This window comes from Ornithorhynchus anatinus, chromosome 2 (genome assembly GCF_004115215.2).
Source record: "Ornithorhynchus anatinus isolate Pmale09 chromosome 2, mOrnAna1.pri.v4, whole genome shotgun sequence".
NCBI lineage: Eukaryota > Metazoa > Chordata > Mammalia > Monotremata > Ornithorhynchidae > Ornithorhynchus > Ornithorhynchus anatinus.
The window spans coordinates 42,347,874-42,366,696 of record NC_041729.1 but is presented as its reverse complement, the minus strand read 5'-3'; the positions used below and the strand labels follow the sequence as shown (position 1 = coordinate 42,366,696).

General features: G+C 47.8%; 1 protein-coding gene across 2 annotated transcripts in view; it reads left to right on the top strand.

Moving 5' to 3' along the window:
- The first annotated feature begins 112 nt into the window (after window positions 1-112).
- DNAAF5 (dynein axonemal assembly factor 5) overlaps window positions 113-18,823 on the top strand; it is a 66,349-nt gene continuing 47,638 nt past the window's right edge. For both annotated transcript variants that reach the window (XM_029058451.2, XM_039911089.1), the window contains exons 1-3: window positions 113-713; window positions 5,705-5,889; window positions 16,820-16,944. In XM_029058451.2, the coding sequence (XP_028914284.2) occupies window positions 125-713; window positions 5,705-5,889; window positions 16,820-16,944 (899 nt within the window). In that variant the 5' untranslated portion in view covers window positions 113-124. The remainder of the gene's footprint in view (window positions 714-5,704; window positions 5,890-16,819; window positions 16,945-18,823) is intronic.

The window sequence follows — 18,823 nt, the reverse complement described above, 5'->3', positions numbered from 1 at the left end:
CCGGGGCGACGCGGCGGCGCTTTCCGTCCCGTCGCGAAAGCGCCCCGTCGCCCGGAGCGACGCGGCGGCGGCGGCGCTTTCCGTCCCGTCGCGAAAGCGTCCCGTCGCCCGGGGCGACGCGGCCATGGAGGAGGCGGCCATGGCGGCGGGGTCGGGGAGCTCGGAGGACGAGGCGGAGGGCGGCGGGGCGGAGGAGCTGAGGCGGGCGCTGAGCCGCCTGCTGCCCTTGCTGGAGCAGGAGGGCAAGGCGGCGCGGGCGCGGGCGCTGGAGGAGCTGCGGCGGGAGCTGGAGGACCGGCCGCCGCCGCCCCGCCGCGCCTTCCAGGCCCTCTTCTCCGGGCCGCTGCTCGACCGGCTGCTCCTGCGCCTGGCCGACCCCGCCGACGGCTGCCGCGCCCTGGCCGCCCGCCTCCTCCGCCTGGGGGTCCTCCGGGCCGCCCGGCCGCACCGCCTGCTGCCCCGCCTGCTGCCCGCCCTGGCCGGCAGGCTGCGCGGAGGAGGCGGCCCCGGCCCCGGCCCCGCCGAGCCCTGCGAGGAGCTGCGCCTCGACCTCGTGCGGCTGCTCGGCCTCCTCGCCCGCCGCTGCGGGCCCCGACTCCGCCCCTACCTGGACGACGTGCTGGCCGCCCTCGCCCGCTCCCTGGGCGACCCCTTCCCCGATGTGCGGAGGGAGAGCTGCGCCGGGGCTGAGGCCTGCGCCAGGGCCCTCCCCGGTCAGTGCCCGGGCCCACCCCCCCCCCCCCCCGACCACCCTCTCCCCCTCGCTCCGGCGCCTTTGCCGAGCGCTTACCATGTGCAGAGCCACCGTGTCTGATCGATAATGGTGGTATCTGTTGAGCGCTTGCCATGTGCGGAGGAGCGCTGGACTGAGCGCTCGGAATGGCAACAGAGACGGTCTCTGCCCGATGACAGGTCCACAGTCTAATCAATAATGTTGGTATTCGGCACTTACCGTGTGCAGAGCGCTGGACTAAGTGCTCGGAATAATAGTGCTGGGCTTTATGGAGCACACACTATGTGCAGAGCGCTGGACTGAGCGCTCGGAATGGCAACAGAAACGGTCCCTGCCCAGTGACAGGTCCACAGGAGAATCGATAGTGGTGGCATTTGTTGAGCGCTTGCCATGTGCGGAACGCTGGACTGAGCACTCGGAATGGCAACAGACACGGTCCCTGCCCCGTGACCGGTCCACCGTGTCTGATCGATAATGGTGGTATCTGTTGAGCGCTTGCCATGTGCGGAGGAGCGCCGGACTGAGCGCTCGGAATGGCAACAGAGACGGTCTCTGCCCGATGACAGGTCCACAGTCTAATCAATAATGTTGGTATTCGGCACTTACCGTGTGCAGAGCGCTGGACTAAGTGCTCGGAATAATAGTGCTGGGCTTTATGGAGCACACACTATGTGCAGAGCGCTGGACTGAGCGCTCGGAATGGCAACAGAAACGGTCCCTGCCCAGTGACAGGTCCACAGGAGAATCGATAGTGGTGGTATTTGTTGAGCGCTTGCCATGTGCGGAGGAGCGCTGGACTGAGCGCTCGGAATGGCAACAGAGACGGTCTCTGCCCGATGACAGGTCCACAGTCTAATCAATAATGTTGGTATTCGGCACTTACCGTGTGCAGAGCGCTGGACTAAGTGCTCGGAATAATAGTGCTGGGCTTTATGGAGCACACACTATGTGCAGAGCGCTGGACTGAGCGCTCGAAATGGCAACAGACACGATCCCTGCCCCGTGACGGGTCCACCGTCTGATCGATAATGGTGGTATCTGTTGAGCGCTTGCCATGTGCAGAGCGCTGGACTGAGCGCTCGGAATAATAGTGCTGGGCTTTATGGAGCACACACTATGTGCAGAGCGCTGGACTGAGCGCTCGGAATGGCAACAGAAACGGTCCCTGCCCAGTGACAGGTCCACAGGAGAATCGATAATGGTGGTATTTGTTGAGCGCTTGCCATGTGCGGAGCGCTGGACTGAGCGCTCGGAATGGCAACAGAAACGGTCCCTGCCCAGTGACAGGGCCACCGTCTAATCGATAATGTTGGTATTTGTTGAGCGCTTGCCATGTGCAGAGCGCTGGACTGAGCGCTCAGAATGGACAGTTGGGCAAGAGAGACCGTCCCTGCCCGATGACAGGTCCACAGTCTAATTGATAATGCTGGTATTTATTGAGCGCTTACTATGTGCAGAGCGCTGGACTAAGCGCTCGGAATAATAATGTTGGTATTTCTTGAGCACTTACTCTGCACGGAGCGCTGGGCCGAGCACTCGGAATGGCAACAGAGACAGTCCCTGCCCCATGACGGGTCCACAGTCTAATCGATAATACTGGTATTTATTGAGCGCTTACCATGTGCAGAGTGCTGGACTAAGCGCTCGGAATAATAATGTTGGTGTTTCTTGAGTGCTTACTCTGTGCGGAGCGCTGGACCGAGCTTTCGGAATGGTAACAGAGACGGTCCCTGCCCCGTGACGGGTCCACGGTCTAATCAATAATGTTGGTATTTATTGAGCACTTGCCATGTGCAGAGCGCTGGACCAAGCGCTCAGAATGGACAGTTGGGCAAGAGAGACAGTCCCTGCCAGATGACAGGTCCACAGTCTGATAATACAGGTATTTATTGAGTGCTTACCATGTGCAGAGCGCTGGACTAAGCGCTCAGAATGGACAGTTAGGCAACAGAGACCGTCCCTGCCCGATGACGGGCTCACGGTCTAATCGATAATGTTGGTATTTATTGAGCGTTTACTATGTGCAGAGCGCTGGACCGAGCGCTCGGAATGGCAACAGAGACGGTCCCTGCCCGATGATGGGTCCACCTTCTAATCGATAATGGTGGTATTTGTTGAGCGCTTGCCATGTGCAGAGCGCTGCACTGAGCGCTCGAAATGGCAACAGAAACAGTCCCTGCCCAGTGACAGGTCCACAGGATAATCGATAATGGTGGCATTTATTGAGCGCTTACTCTGTGCAGAGCGCTGGACTAAGCGCTCAAAATGGCAACAGAGACGGTCCCTGCCCGATGACAGGTCCACAGTCTAATCGATAATGTTGGTATTTATTCAGCACTTACCGTGTGCAGACACTTGGAATGGACAGTTGGGCAACAGAGACGTCCCTGCCCAATGACGGGCTCACGGTCTAATCGATAATGCTGGTATTTATTGAGCACACACTATGTGCAGAGCGCTGGACTAAGCGTTCAGAATGGACAATTGGGCAACAGAGAGAGACCATCCCTGCCCCACAGCGGGCTCACCGTCTAATCGATAATGTTGGTATTTATTGAGTGCTTACTATGCGCAGAGCGCTGGACTAAGCGCTCAGAATAGACAGTTGGGCAACAGAGACCGTCCCTGCCCAGTGACGGGCTCACAGTCTAATCGATAACATTGGTATTTATTGAGCGCTTACTATGTGCAGAGCGCTGGGCTAAGTGCTCGGAGTGGACAGTTGGGCAACAGAGACCTTCCCTGCCCGATGACAGGTTCACGGTCTAATCGATAATGTCGGTACTTATTGAGCGCTTACCGTGTGCAGAGCGCTGGACTAAGCGCTTGGAATGGACAGTTGGGCAACGGAGAGAGACCATCCGTGCCCAATGACGGGCTCACACTCTAATTTGGGGAGACACACGGACAAAAGCAAGGTAACTTAATCGCAGTAGACTCAAGGGGATGTACATCTCATTAACAAAATAAATAGGGAAATAAAAATATCTACAAATGAGCACGGTGCTGAGGGAAGGGAGGGGGGAAGAGCAGAGGGAAAGGGGGCTTGGCTGAGGGGAGGGGAAGGGGGAGCAGAGGGTGGTGATGATGATGGTGATGAAGTTGGTATTTCTTGGAGAAGCGGCGTGGCTCGATGGAAAGAGCCCGGACTTGGGAGTCAGAGGTCATGGGTTCGAATTCCAGCTACGCCACTTGTCAGCTGTGTGACTGTGGGCAAGTCACTTCTCTGGGCCTCAGTTCCCTCATCTGTAAAATGGGGATGAAGACTGTGAGCCTCACGTGGGACAACCTGATTACCCTGTATCTACCCCAGCGCTTAGAACAGTGCTCAGCACATAGCACTTAACAAATACCAGCATTATGATTACCCCAGTGTTTAGAACAGTGCCCAGCACATAGTAAGCGCTTAACAAATACCATCATTGTTATTATTAAGCACTTACTATGTGCCAAGCACTGTTCTAAGCTCTGGGGGAGATCCAAGGTAATCAGGCGGTCCCACGTGAGGCGCACAGTCTTCATCCCCCTTCTACAGATGAGGGAACTGAGGCCCAGAGAAGTGAAGGGACTCGACCAAGGTCACACAGCTGACAAGCGGCGGAGCCGGGATTAGAGCCTACGACCTCTGACTCCCAAGCCCGGGCTCTTTCCATCGAGCCACACTGCTTCTCACGATGATGGTGTGTCTTAAGCGCTTACTAGGTGCCCAGCACTGTTCTGAGCGCTGGGGGGGAATGCAGGGTCATCAGGTGGGCCCACGTGGGGCTCACGGTCTTCATCCCCATTTTATAGATGATGATAATAATAATGTTGGTATTTGTTAAGCGCTTTCTAGGTGCCCAGCACTGATCTGAGCGCTGGGGGGGATACAGGGTCATCAGGTGGGCCCACGTGGGGCTTACGATCTTCATCCCCATTTTACAGATGATAATAATAATGTTGGTATTTGTTAAGTGCTTATAATGTGCGAAGCCCTGTTCTGAGCGCTGGGGGAGATACAAGGTCATCAGGAGGTCCCACGTGGGGCTCACGGTCTTCATCCCCATTTTACAAATGAGATAACTGAGGTACAGAGAAGTGAAGTGACTTGTCCGAGGTCACACAGCAGATGAGTGGCAGAGCCGGGATTAGAACCCACGACCTCTGACTCCCAAGCCCGGCCTCTAGCCACCAGGCCATGCTGCTTCGGGGGGCATGGGGGACAGGGAATGGGTCTAACTCGCTTATCTCTATCCCGGCGCTTAGGACAGTACTTAATAATAATGATGGCATTTGTTAAGCACTTACTGTGTGCAAAGAACTGTAGGACAGTACTTAGTAATAATGATGGCATTTGTTAAGCGCTTACTATGGGCAAAGCACTGTTAATAATAGTAATAATAATAATGTTGGTATTTGTTAAGCGCTTACTATGTGCAGAGCACTGTTCTAAGCGCTGGGGTAGATACAGGCTTGACATCTTACAGGCACTGTTCTTGACACATGGTGGGCACTTAACAAAAGCCATCATTATTGTTATTCTCTGTGGCTCAGTTCCCTCATCTGTAAAATGGGGATGAAGACTGCGAGCCCCAAGTGGGACAGGGACGGTGTCCAACCTGATTCGCCTGTATCTACCCCAGTCTTAGACCAGTGCTTGACACACAGTAAGCGCTTAACAGATACAGTTTTTTAAAAGCCAGAAAGGTAATGGGGATCTTGCCATTGTTCTTGTCTGTCTGTCTCCCCCGATTAGACTGTAAGCCCATCAAAGGGCAGGGGCTGTCTCTATCTGTTACCGATTTGTACGTTCCAAGCGCTTAGTACAGTGCTCTGCACATAATAAGCGCTCAATAAGTACTACTGAATGAATGAATGATTCCCTCTGGGTCAGTCATGCTTCCCTGCGGCCGAGGGCAGAAAGGGAGGGAGGCCGCAGAGAGAGTTTTTCACCGACTGGGGCATCTCTGTCTTCCCTCTCTTTCTCACTAGATGATTTCCATATGCATTCGGAAACCTTGATAATCCCCCTGATGCAGACGATTTCACACCAGCATTCCAAGGTGCGAGTAGCTGTGATCGAGGCCACGGGGACGGTGATTCAGTTTGGCAATGGAAAATCGGTAGACGATGTTCTTGCTCATTTTGCACAGCGGCTCTTTGACGATGTCCCCCAGGTAACTTTTTTGTTTGTTATTAGACTTCTTTTTACCCAGTCAGAGCATACGTTCGGGTGAGGCTTTCAACTTCCCTCCGCCGACGAGCGAACCAACTGCATCGGGATTGTACGGCGGCCAGTCATTGTTCCCGTACTGAACCTTTCGGTCAACAGTACCTATATAATATCGCTTATGAACTTCCTGGCACAAGATGGTTTCACCTAATAGAGTGGCTTTTACCGGCAGTGTTTTCTCAGGGCAAAAGCCTTGAACTTAAATATCAGAATAATTTACAGGCTCAAAAATGCCTAAAGAGGTTTAGCGTCCGTGAACCAAATGTTAGAGACTGTTTTTGTATTAATTCATTGGATTTCAAAAGCACTGTTTTTGGAGGCCTCGTTGTCGCAAGTTTCTAACGTCTAAGTAGCAACCACAAAACATGTTTGAAATGTTAGGAGCAGGAAACTCAAACTCAGTGTACAAATCGGTACAAATCGGAGCAAGCATCAGACAGTAAAACTGCACTCGGGAATGTGAACTAAGCACTGGGAATAGCCCATGAAAATCAGTGATGGTCTCCGTTAAGGGCTTACTAGGTGCTAAGCACCGTACTAAGCTCTGGGATAGGTACAGGATAATCAGGTCAGACAGAGTTCCTTTCCCACATAGGGCTCACAGCCCAAGGGACTCAAGTACTTCCAAATTGGGGAGGGCAGGTATATAAAATGACACACAAAAAATCAGCAAGAAAAAACAGGTTAAAATGCAACAGTTCACAGATGCTGACCGTAAAATCGTAATATTTCTCGAAGGGGACAGTCTTGCAATTCAGTATCATTTTATTAGGCTGCTTAAAAATTCTGCTTTTTAAATCTTGCCCTAAAAAACCAAATACATTCTATTTTTCCAGAGTGCATTATTTCAAAATGTGTTTTGGCTAGAATGTGATTAGGGACGTAGGGAACGTTCTTCTGATAATGTGAGGCTGTTAGGCTCCGTGTGCTGCACTGCTCGACCTGTGATCCCATTGTTGGGTAGGGATTGTCTCTATCTGGTGCCAAATTGTACTTTCCAAGCACTTAGTACAGTGCTCTGCACAAGGTAAGCACTCGATAAATACGATTGAATTTCAGAGGAAACATCTTCAGTTAATCAATGGTATTTACTGAGTGCTTACTGTACACAGAGCACTCTGTACGAAGCACTTGGGAGAGTACAATACTACAGGGTTGGTAGATACAGTCCCTGCCCATAAGGAGTTTACAAATTAGAGGGCGGGAGCAGACATTTTAAAATAAATTACAGAAAAGGGAAATGGCAGCGTGTAAGGGTATGTGCATAAATGCCGCGGGCCTCAGAGTGAAATAATAATAACGATGATGATGATAGTACTTGTTAAGCACGTACCATGTGTCAAGCACTGTTGTAAGCACTGGAGTAGATACAAGCTAACCAGGTTGGATACAGTTCCTGCCCTACATGGGGCTCACAGTCTTAATCCCCCTTTTACAGACGAGGTAACTGAGGCCCAGAGAAGTGAAGTGACTTGCCCAGGGTCACCCAGCAGACGAGTGGCAGAGCCAGGATTAAGACCCCAGGTCCTTCTGACTCCCAAGCCCGTGCTCTATCCATTATGCCGTGCTGCTTTCCATGAACATCGAGTGCTTAAGGGGTCCCGATCTGAGTGCAGAGGCGATTTTGAATTGGGGGACGGTGCAGTCCTCCCGTGCATTTGGTTTTGCTGCCATTATTCTTCCCTTCTTCAGCCCCACAGCATTTATGTATATATCTGTAATTTATTTTCATTTATATTACTGTCTCCCCCTCTAGACTCTAAGTTTGTTGTGGGCAGGGAATGTGTCTGCCAACTCGGTTATATCGTGCTCTCCCAACCGCTCAGTACAGTGCTGCACGCAGTAAGCACTCAATAAATCCAATTGATTGATCGAAATGAGGGCTTATTCAGGGAAGGCTTCTCGGAGGTGTGATTTTTTAATAAGGTTTGGAAGGTGGGGAACAGTAGTGGTCTTTTGGACATGAAGCAAGAGGGCGGTTCCAGGCGCAGGGAAAAATACGTTCAAGGGATCAACGTCAGGGATCAACGTTGGTGTTAGAGGAGCGAGGTGGGTGGTTTGGGTTGTAGTGACAAATCAGTGAGGTCAGGTCGGAGGGGGAGGGCCAATTGACTGTCTTAAAGTTGGTGGTAAGGAGTTTCTGTTTGTTGTTAAAATGGATGAGTAACTATGGGAGGTTTTCGAGGCGTGGGGAGATACGGACTGAACAGTTTTTGAGATAAACGGTCTGAGCAGCAGAGTGAAGTCAGGACTGGAGAGGAGAGACAAGAGACAGGGAGGTCAGTGAAGGGGCTGATGCAGAAGTCAAGGAGGAATGTAAGTACTTGGATCACATGGTAGCAGTTTGGATGGAGAAGAAAGGGCGGAGTCTAGAGATATTGTGAAGGTAGAACCGACGGGATTTTGTGATAAATTGAATATAGGGTTGAATGAGAGAGAGAGGTCAAGAATTATGCCAAGATTTGGGGCTCGTGAGATGGGTGGGGGTGATGTCTACAGTAAAGGAAAATCGGGGAGGGCGGGGTGTGGGACTCAAATGCCGCTGCTGTTACTGATACTACTAGCACTGAGGGGGAGTGAAGAAAGGAGGGGGCAGGTGTTTTGATAAAGTGCTAAGGGATGGGGTCAGGCACAAATGGAGGGGGAAGAATTTGAGAGGAGGTGGTACGTCTTCTCGTGAGATACTGCTGGGAAGGATAGGAGAGTGGAAGATCGGGGAGGGAGCAGAGTGGGGGAGATTTTAGGAAGGTCATGCCTAATTCATTCATTCATTCAGTAGTATTTATTGAGCGCTTACTATGTGCAGAGCACTGTACTAAGCGCTTGGGATGAACAAGTCGGCAACAGATAGAGACAGTCCCTGCCGTTTGACGGGCTTACAGTCTAATCGGGGGAGACGGACAGACGAGAACAATGGCAATAAATAGAGTCAAGGGGAAGAACATCTCGTAAAGACAATGGCAACTAAATAGAATCAAAGCGATGCACAATTCATTAACAAAATAAATAGGGTAATGGAAATATATACAGTTGAGCAGATGAGTACAGTGCTGTGGGGATGGGAAGGGAGAGGTGGAGGAGCAGAGGGAAAAGTGGAAAAAGAGGGTTTAGCTGCGGAGAGGTAAAGGGGGGGTGGCAGAGGGAGTAGAGGGAGAAGAGGAGCTCAGTCTGGGAAGGCCTCTTGGAGAAGGTGAGTTTTAAGTAGGGTTTTGAAGAGGGGAAGAGAATCAGTTTGGCAGAGGTGAGGAGGGAGGGCGTTCCGGGACCGCGGGAGGACGTGGCCCGGGGGTCAACGGCGGGATAGGCGAGACCGAGGGACGGTGAGGAGGTGGGCGGCAGAGGAGCGGAGCGTGCGGGGTGGGCGGTAGAAAGAGAGAAGGGAGGAGAGGTAGGAAGGGGCAAGGTGATGTAGAGCCTTGAAGCCTAGAGTGAGGAGTTTTTGTTTGGAGCGGAGGTTGATAGGCAACCAATAATAATGTTGGTATTTGTTAAGCGCTTACTATGTGCCGAGCACTGTTCTAAGCGCTGGGGTAGACATAGGGGAATCAGGTTGTCCCACGTGGGGCTCACAGAGTGGTTGAGTCCTGTCGTGCACGTTTTCTTTAATGTGAAGAAAGCAGCCCTCTCAATACAGAACTGGAGGTAAGGTGGAACACTGTTGCATCAAGGGCACCCTAAATATTCACAAACGAGGACTTCAAAGAAAACAACTGGCTTCTGGCTTCCTTAAGTACGTCAGGGAATTGTAACGGGCAAAAGGCCAGACTTGTTCAAGGAGCTGGTCTACTAAAAGAAAAAAAAAAGGTAAAAGCGATTTTGGAAAAGAAATTACCAAAAGTACTTAAGACCCACTGCATAAAATCTGTTGTATTTTCTCTTTGATGGCTGCAGGAACCAAGGCTGTACTGTGAAAAATGTTTTTGTGCTGGTCAGTGTCAAAATTTTAATGCTGCCAGAAATGATGCTTTTTTATCAATGACAAATTGGAATGTCTTTGATTTCAGCCTGGATTTTTGAGAAATTATAGGAAATCTCTTCTTCCTTTGCCAATTTTTTCAGATTCTTTACTGTGGATTTTTACTCATGTGGTAAATAAATGCCATTTAGGGTTAAGCCAGAGGTCCATCCTGCCTTCAACAGAATAGACTGCGAGACGGTTTTTGTTAAACGATTACTATGGGCCAAGTCCTGGGGTAGATGCACTGCAATCAGAGCAGACAGATCCCCGACCCTAAAATGTAGTATCTGGGTTCTTAACTAAGCATTACGGAAAAGTAGGTTACTGTAACTCAGGATTCTCACACCCTGACGGACGGTGCTCTGCTCCGGCCTCCCCACTCTTCAAAAACCTCCAGCGGTTACCCGTTCCTCTCTGCATCAAGAAGAAATTCCTGACCATCGGCTTGAAAATGTTCATTCTATTCTTCTCCAGCTCCCTTCCCCGACTACATCTCAGTTTATACTCTTAATTCCTCTCCATGTAGCCTATCCCCTGGGGTTTTGTTGGTCCATCCCACTGTTGACTTCTTGCTTGGAACTCCCTCCTCTTTCGGTTCCAACAGACCACAGCTCTCCAAAACTCCAAAGCCCTTCTGAAAGCATATCTCCCTCCAAGAGCTCTTTCCTGATTAATCTCTCGTCCCCCTGTCTTCTGTAGCCCAAATGCCACTTCAGCCCTTTCCAGCCACCTAATCGCTGAAGTAAGCACAACCCCTGTAGCACTTAAATATCTACTTTATATACTCTGTGACTTCCTCCTATCTGTAGTTGATGTAAAAGTCTCTTTCTCCCTCTAGATTATAGAGGTTAGGGCTCGTATATTAATTCTGGTGTATTCTCCCAAACTCTTAGTACAGAGCTGCGCACACAGTAGCCCCCTCAAAAACCGCTATTGAAAGAGGGACACGCAGTGTTTGCATGTACCTGTGTTTTCAAGCCCTTATTTCCTGCCTTGACTACTGCATCAGCCTCCTTGTTGACCTCCTTGCCTCCCGTCTGTCCCTACTCCAGTTAGCACTTCACCGTTGCCCAGATGATTTTTCTTAAAAAAAAAAAACAACAAAAAACCTTCCACATCTCCCTGCTCCTCCAAAATCTCTCGTGGTTGCTCATCCATCTCAACATTATACGGAAACTCCTTTCCGTCAGCTTTTACTGCACTCAGTCAGCTTGCCTCTTTCTACCTAACCTCGCTGATCTTTGACTCCAACCCAGCCCTTACACTTGGTTCCTGTAACGCCAGCCGCTCACTGTACCTTATTAAAATCACATCTTCTCCAAGAGGCCTTCCCTGACTAAACCTTCCTTTCTCCTCCTTCCTCTCCCTTCTGCATCGTCCTTGCTCTTGGATTTGTACCCTTTCTTCACCTCACTCTCAGCTCCAAAGAGCTTACATACATATTCGTAATTTATTTTAATGTCTGTCTCCACCTCTAGACTATAACCTCTATGTGTCTACCAACTCTGTTGTGATCTTCCAAGCGCTTAGTACAGTGCTCTGTGCACAAAGTGTTCAAATGCAGTCTATTGTATTTTATTGTACTCTCTCAAGTGCCTAGTATATTGCTCTGGGTGTTTGGTATTCTCCACGTCCTCAGCCCCCCAGCACTTAAGTACATCGTGATAAATTATTACCAATTATTTATATTAATGTCTGTCTCCCTCTCTAGACAGTGAGCTCACTGTGGGCGGGGAACATGACTATCGACTCCGTTGTGTTGCACTCTCCCGAGCTTAGTACAGGGCTCGGCACACAGTGAGCACTCAAAAAATACGATCGATTGATTTCAACAAATCTACCTTGAATTTCATTTTATCTGGACAGTTGTATGTTCAGAACGTGTTCCCTAATTCTTAAATAACATTGTATTTAAACTGTGTCATGAAAATACTAACAGTCGAGTGTTACACTGTTTGATTCCCCAAAATCTTTCTTTGCCCTTTAGACAAGTGGCTTCAGCTTGGCATAGTGGAAAGAGCGTGGAATTGGGAGTCAGAAAACCTGGGTCCCAGCCCCAGGTCTACCACTGGTCTGCTGTATAAAGTCTTTAAAGCCGACTCTCAGTTTTCTCCTCTGTCAGCTGGGAATAAGGCAGCTCGTGAGTCTGTGTAGGACAGGGTCTCTGGCCCACCTGATTCCCTTGTTTCCACCCCGGCACGTAGCACATAGTCAGCTCCTAATAAATGCCATAATTATTCTTATTAAGGTGCTCTGACAGATGTGCAAATCGCATGACTTTTTATGGGGAATTCATCAGAACTGAGCCATCTTCTATAACAGTAATAATAATAATAATGATGATGACATTTGTCAAGCGCTTACTATGTGCAAAGCACCGTTCTAGGCGCTGGGGAGGATACAAGGTGATCAGGTTGTCCCACGTGGGGCTCACAGTCTTCATCCCCATTGTACAGGTGAGGTCACTGAGGCACAGAGAAGTTAAGTGACTTGCCCAAAGTCACCCAGCTGCCATGGGGCGGAGCCGGGGTTTGAACCCATGACCTCTGACTCCCAAGCCCGACCTACTGAATGAAACCAGATTTTAATGTGGTGATAATTTTCCCCTCTTCTCCGTAGTAGGATCCGGTGGGGTTTTGTTCAAGGACTGGATCTCAAAAGATGAGGAGTGGGCCAAATAGAACCAGAGGGCTGAATCCAACCCACCAAGTGACTTCATCTGGTCCACGGTCCGGGTTCCCGCCTGGCTGTGAGCCAGCTGCTCCTGCCTGCGTTGGCTCCTGCTCGGCGCTGAGCCAATCACGGACGTGAGGAATTATCCACTCTGCACACGGCGCCTCTGGGCCCAGCAGCCCGTGGGAGTAACCGAGGGTGTCCAAGGCCAGCCCAGAGCCATGTAGGAGCTGCCGTGGGCTGGAGGCCAAAATAAAATTGCTCCTGTCCTCCCCACATTCTGGTTTAGGACTCAATCCCACACTACCTCAGGAGAAGCACCGTGGCGCAGTGGATAGAGCCCAGGCTTGAGAGTCAGAAGGTCACGCGTTCTAATCCCGGCTCCGCAGCTTGTCTGCTGTGTAACCTTGGGCAAGTCACTTCACTGGGCCTCAGTTCCCTCCTCCGTAAAATGGGGATTAAGACGGCGAACCCCATGTGGGACAGGGACTGATCAACCCGATTTGCTTATATCCACTTATTACAGTGCTGGGCACATAGAAAGCACTTAACAAATGCCATCATTATTATTTGATGCCCAAACTTAAATATACTGCAAGTTAAGGGTGATTCGTGCTCCATCAGTCACTGGCATTTATTGAGCACTTGCTGAGTGAGGAGCACTGTTACTAAGTGCTTGAGAGAATCCAGTACAGTAGGGTCGGCAGACACATTTCCTACCCACGGCAAGGTACAGTCTAAAGCATCGTTTACTTTTCCTCCACCTTTCTTCCCCGCCACCAGTTTTTGAAATTAATCGACTGAAGGCCTTCTCAGACATTCCAACAACATAAATAAAACAGCTTATTTTTGTCCATTTGTTTTCATGCTGATGAGCGCAGTTTATTTATGTATAAATAGAACAATGCCTCATATATAATCCTTCTTTGTTTAAGAACCACATAGTTGCGGTGTCAACGTTTCTGCTCGAAAAGTTCTGGCCACGGTAGGCATCGAAAAGGACCGGGGAGTGAATCGCATGCTTTGGGAGATTTACTAAAAGTCAGTGTGTTCTCTCCAGGACTGTAAAGTTAATACTCCACCTTAGGTGAATAATTCACTTCCAGGGAATCAATCTATTCACAGTTGGGATCAAATCCAGATAGAGGGTTTTGTAATAAATTGAAGCAGATTAGAAAAGAAGGACTTGTTTCTATTCATAACTGACCTTTTGTTTTAATTCTTTCTTTACACAAGCTAAACAAAATTGGGCCAAATCAGTTCCTGTGAGAGAAGCTTCCAAGGAAGTATTGAGTTTTAAAGGAAGTGAGACTGAGGCTGATTACTTTCTTTCTGAGATGGAACTAGCCGACAGATGCCGTGTTTAAAAAAAGAGCTGAAACTGAAGTCTTAACCTACAGTTCACAAAAATAAATCGATACTATTTATTGAGCACCTTCTGTGCGGCAGAGCACTGCATTAGATGTTCGAGAGAGTATAATAAGGGAAGAAGACATGATGCCTGCCCACAAGGCACTTACAAGAATGTTGTTTTCAGTGACCCCGGGCCAATAACGGTACAGATGATTCCTTTTTGCCCCACTAAATCATCCCTTTGTATTCAGTTGGATGTAGTATATTTGTACAGAATTGGGTATTGCATTCCACTTTTAAAGAGGGAGTATTTTCTATACATTGTGGACCTCATAGCTTTAAAGTGCCGGATGTTTCGGCTGAGATGATTATGTCAGTGGAAGGGACTGTTGTTCTAGTTGATAGCAATAATGCTTAAGGAAAATTCCAAGGAGTAGACCGAAAAATATGGTTTGATTTAAAACCTCATACCCTACGTTAATCCAGTAGATGCTATTTCAAGATTAGCTATTTCAAGTTCTTGGTGGGTTGAGTTTTTCTCGTCACAAACATGAAAGATTGGGTGGATTGTTTCTGTTTTGAGTAAATAGCCACTCCCTAATCCATCTTCAGTTTGGGTTTTTTTTTTTTTAATGAAATGTTGTGTACTGCCTAGTGAAGCAGTTTCATGGCAACTCAATGTTTAGTGCAGTTTATTCTGTGAATCCCACATGTGCAGAAAGAAATAGAATCAGGACTTTCTTTTCCTATCTTGCAAAATTCAGTAGACACCTACCCAGAGGCAGATGGGAAAGACTGGACTAGCCATGGTTGCAGGGGGTGTGTACGGAGGGGAGTGGGTGAGTTAAGAACTGCTCCAAGTCCTTAGAATTCTTCCTCCTCTACTTTTCTTTGATCCCCCTGAGTCTTGAAGTGAGTTTGGAAATGTGGTCTTCAAGTAGATAAAATCTAGGTTGGAAATGTAGGAATGAATGGCCAGCATATGCAATTTGCAAAACACCTGGACATCCCAAACGGGATGTCACCGTTGAATTGGAGGCAGTGGCAAGTCTTGCTCAAGCAAGTTGATACAGTATCCGCCAATAGGAGCCTTAGGAAGATTTTATTATAAAATGCTAAAGAGCATATTTAAGCCTTGCCAGTTTGGCACAGTAGAACAGTAATTACTCTTCTGAATACCTGGACTGTCATTTTCATAAAGATATGTACATTCTTACATATGTTTTGGCACTAACCTGTGTTGGATTTAGACTTTTTATTTCATTTTTTTTGGCGGGCAGTCAGTGAGTGACTGGCTTTTTAGTATTATTATCAGAATGTAATATTGACTGAGCTTTTACCTCATCTCAAATAATTAGATTTAGTTGGACTGTAAATCGAGGTATTTTTGCTTCCCTTCCGCTGGGCTCATTTCACCACATTTCAGTTATTTGCCTGATACCTCTCTCCTTGACCAGTAGATTTCTAGGTTTAGAGGGATATTGACACTTAAAATATTGAAAAACTGCTGGTTCTTTTTACAAACATTGAAAAACCCTGGTTAGCACTCTTAATTACATGAAAGAAATGTTAAGTAACAGAATACTCTATGAAGTATGGGTTCCCATAGGAAAAGGCAGGGAAAGGGCAGCCATTTAGTCCAGCGTACTGCAATCATTCGGTGTATTTATTGAGCGCTTACTATGTGCAGAGCACTCTACTAAGCACTTGGGAGAGTACAATAAAACAGAATTAGCAGAATTAGAATCTGCCCTTAATGAGCTTACATTCTAGATGGGGATAACAATGAAAATATATTTTTAAAGTGTTAACACAATCAATTATCGTTAATGCAGTTTATTAATATGCCTGAGCAATGTAAATATGTGCCAAAAATAAAAACGATCAAATGAAACAAGTAAATAACTGGTTCACATTAAAAAACATAATTGTCATCCCCAAATATTTTGTGAATGTTGGATTTGACACTTGTTCCAGTACAGAACACTATTATCATCGTTATTATTTTTACTATATTTGTTAAGTGTTTACTATGTGTCAAGCACTGTTCTGAGCTCTGGGTTAGATACAAGTTAATCAGGTTGGACATAGTCCCTGTCCCACTTGGGGCTCACAGTCCAAGTAGTAGCAAGAATGGGTATTTAATCCCCATTTTTCAGTTGAGGAAACTGAGACTTAGAGAAGTTAAGTGACGTGCTGAAAGCAGGCATCTGTCAGAGCCAGGATTAGAACCCAGGTCCTCTGACTCCCAGGCCTGTGCCTCTTTCTGGTAGGCCATGCTGCTTCTCCCATGTAATGTAATTGGTAGACTTATGCTCTTTAGCTATTATTTCTTGCAGCCTTGGTCCTGACTGGGTATATACAGTCTTTCTGTTGCTTCCCAGCTGATTGCTGCTATGTAACATCATTTGTGATTGGTTTTGAGATCAGGTTGTAATAATAATAATTACAGTATCGATTAAGAGCTTACTACATGTCAGGCACTGTACTAAGCACTGAGGTGGATACAAGCAAATCGGGTTAGTCCCATATGGGGCCCCCAGTCTCAACCCCTGTTTTACAGATGAGGTAAGTGAGGCACAGAGAAGTTAAGTGACTTGCCCAAGGTCACACAGCAGACAAGCGGCAGAACTGGGATTAGAGCCCATGACCTTCTGACTCCCAGGCCCTTGTTCTATCCACTACACTGTGCTACTCCACCCCAAAAGCTCAGCGTCATTGTGAAATACAGGAGCACTATAAAGGATGCCGGCATTAAAATTCAGTAGCGCTATCATGGAAAAATGCTAAAAGAAGAGTGTCATAATTCATAATGTTCGGGGTGGGGGGGGGCCGACTTCCTGTTTATGACATCAATGTTGACTAAAAAAAATAATTTATTTCCTTATAGGTTCGAAAAGCTGTGACCAGTGTTGTTGGGAACTGGCTATTAGATCTTCGAGACAGATATTCTTATTTTCACAAGCTTATACCTTTACTGCTGAGCAGCTTTAACGATGAAATCCCAGAGATAAAGTAAGCAGAGTGCAATGTTGAAATTTAATATTGAAATGCCTTACCCTGAAATGCCCTAGTGTCTTGCGTGAGCCATAAATCGATAACTTTAGTTTTTAAACCAAGTCTGACCACTGAGTACTTCGAGTTCTTCTGTAGCATTTACTTGTTCCAACTCTGCACGTGCCCTAACGAGCAGTTTTTTCTGATAAGGTGGCCCCATCATCGGGCAGGCTTCTGTTGTCGAAGAAAATTCCCCAATTCCCTGTTAGTGTTCTAATCTAGTCTAGCCCAAAGAAACCACACAAGATGGCAGAACAGAACAGCACGTGATCTAGTGGATAGAGCACGGGCCAGGGTGAGGGGACTTGGGTCTAGTCTCGGCTCTGCCACTTGTGTGCCCTGTAACCTTGGGCAAATCACGTTAACCAGTATAGGTACAAGTTAACGAATGGCGTTAAAAAATGGACCCTCGATCTGTAGATTCAGGAGTGAGACTGTAATAATAATTGTGGTGTTCGTTAAGCACTTACTATGTTCCTGAAACTGTACTAAGCACTAGGGTGAGTACGAGCAAATGGGGATGGACACAGTCCCTGGCCCACTTGGGGCTCACAGTCTTAATCCCCATTTTACAGAAGAGGTCACTGAGGCCCCGAGAAGTTAAATACCTTGCCTGAGGTCATACAGCAGACAAGTGGCAGAGCCAGGCTTAGGACACAGGTCCTTCTGACTCCCCGTCCTCTGCTCTATCCATTAGGCCATGCCCCTTCTCTGTGTGAGCAGAGGAATTGATTACAGTGTTAGTGGTTTGGGCAGCGCCACTCTCACTGCCTCGTTGCCGATGGCCACGTTCCTGCTATTGCTCAGAGTGCAACAAACAACTAGGAGGGCAGGTGTGTAGCACGAGGAAATGCCTGCTGAGGTTTTGTATTTTCAGGACCACGGATGGTCAAAATGATCACAGCTTATTGCTGAGGTGCTGTCGTGCCGTAGCCTGGCAGGCGAGTACATTGGTAGCCGTTGCGCTGTGTGCCGTTCACGGTGGCCAGCTGTTTTTCGGGATTCCTGCTGGCTCTGTCTACCTCGGACTACCCTAAGTGGTTCTTGGGTCAGAACCTTTTCTGACTGGTGGCTTAGCCCTAGAACCCAGATCTACTCATTCCCAGAGCAGTATTCTTTTCCCTAGTCCACAGCATAAAATAGTATGTTGCGGTCAATCAGTGAGTCAGTCGTGTTTATAGAGTGTTTACTGTGTGCAGAGACTGTACTAAGTGCTTGGGAGAGTACAATATAACAAGAAACTGACAAACACCCTGTACACAACAAGCTTACAGTCTAGAGGGGGAGAGGTACTTTAGGAGCCTGTTCCCTCCTTTCTGAGCAAATGATGGCTCATGATATTTGCAGTAACGGAGAACAATCTCTCTGTATTTATTTTATACTTTGGTTATCAGGTTCCATTTGGGAAGCTGAGGAGAGATAGCTCATTCACTGGGAAAATTTGTTTTACAATTTTACACACTACTTCTGCCAGTTCTGCTTAGTTTCTGGTAAATTGGTAATTTGCTCTGCCTAGGAAAAGTTCATAAATTACAAGGTATCTCATTCACCCTTCCATGGGCCACAGGAGGATGTTTATAATGGATCGGACCTGTTATCATTTTATATAAAGCCCACTGCTATGATTTGAAGAAATAAATGCATCGTTCTAAGAAAACTACCTATGTAGAGTATTTTCTTGAATTAATCCTATAGTCTAACAATACTTCCTCTGCACACATGTAAAACTGTTTGTACCAGTTGTTTCCATTACAGGCAATGATACATTTTTTCCATGTACTAAGTGTGGCAATTTAGTAGTTCCTTTATGTAATTTGCTGATATAGATTTATCTATG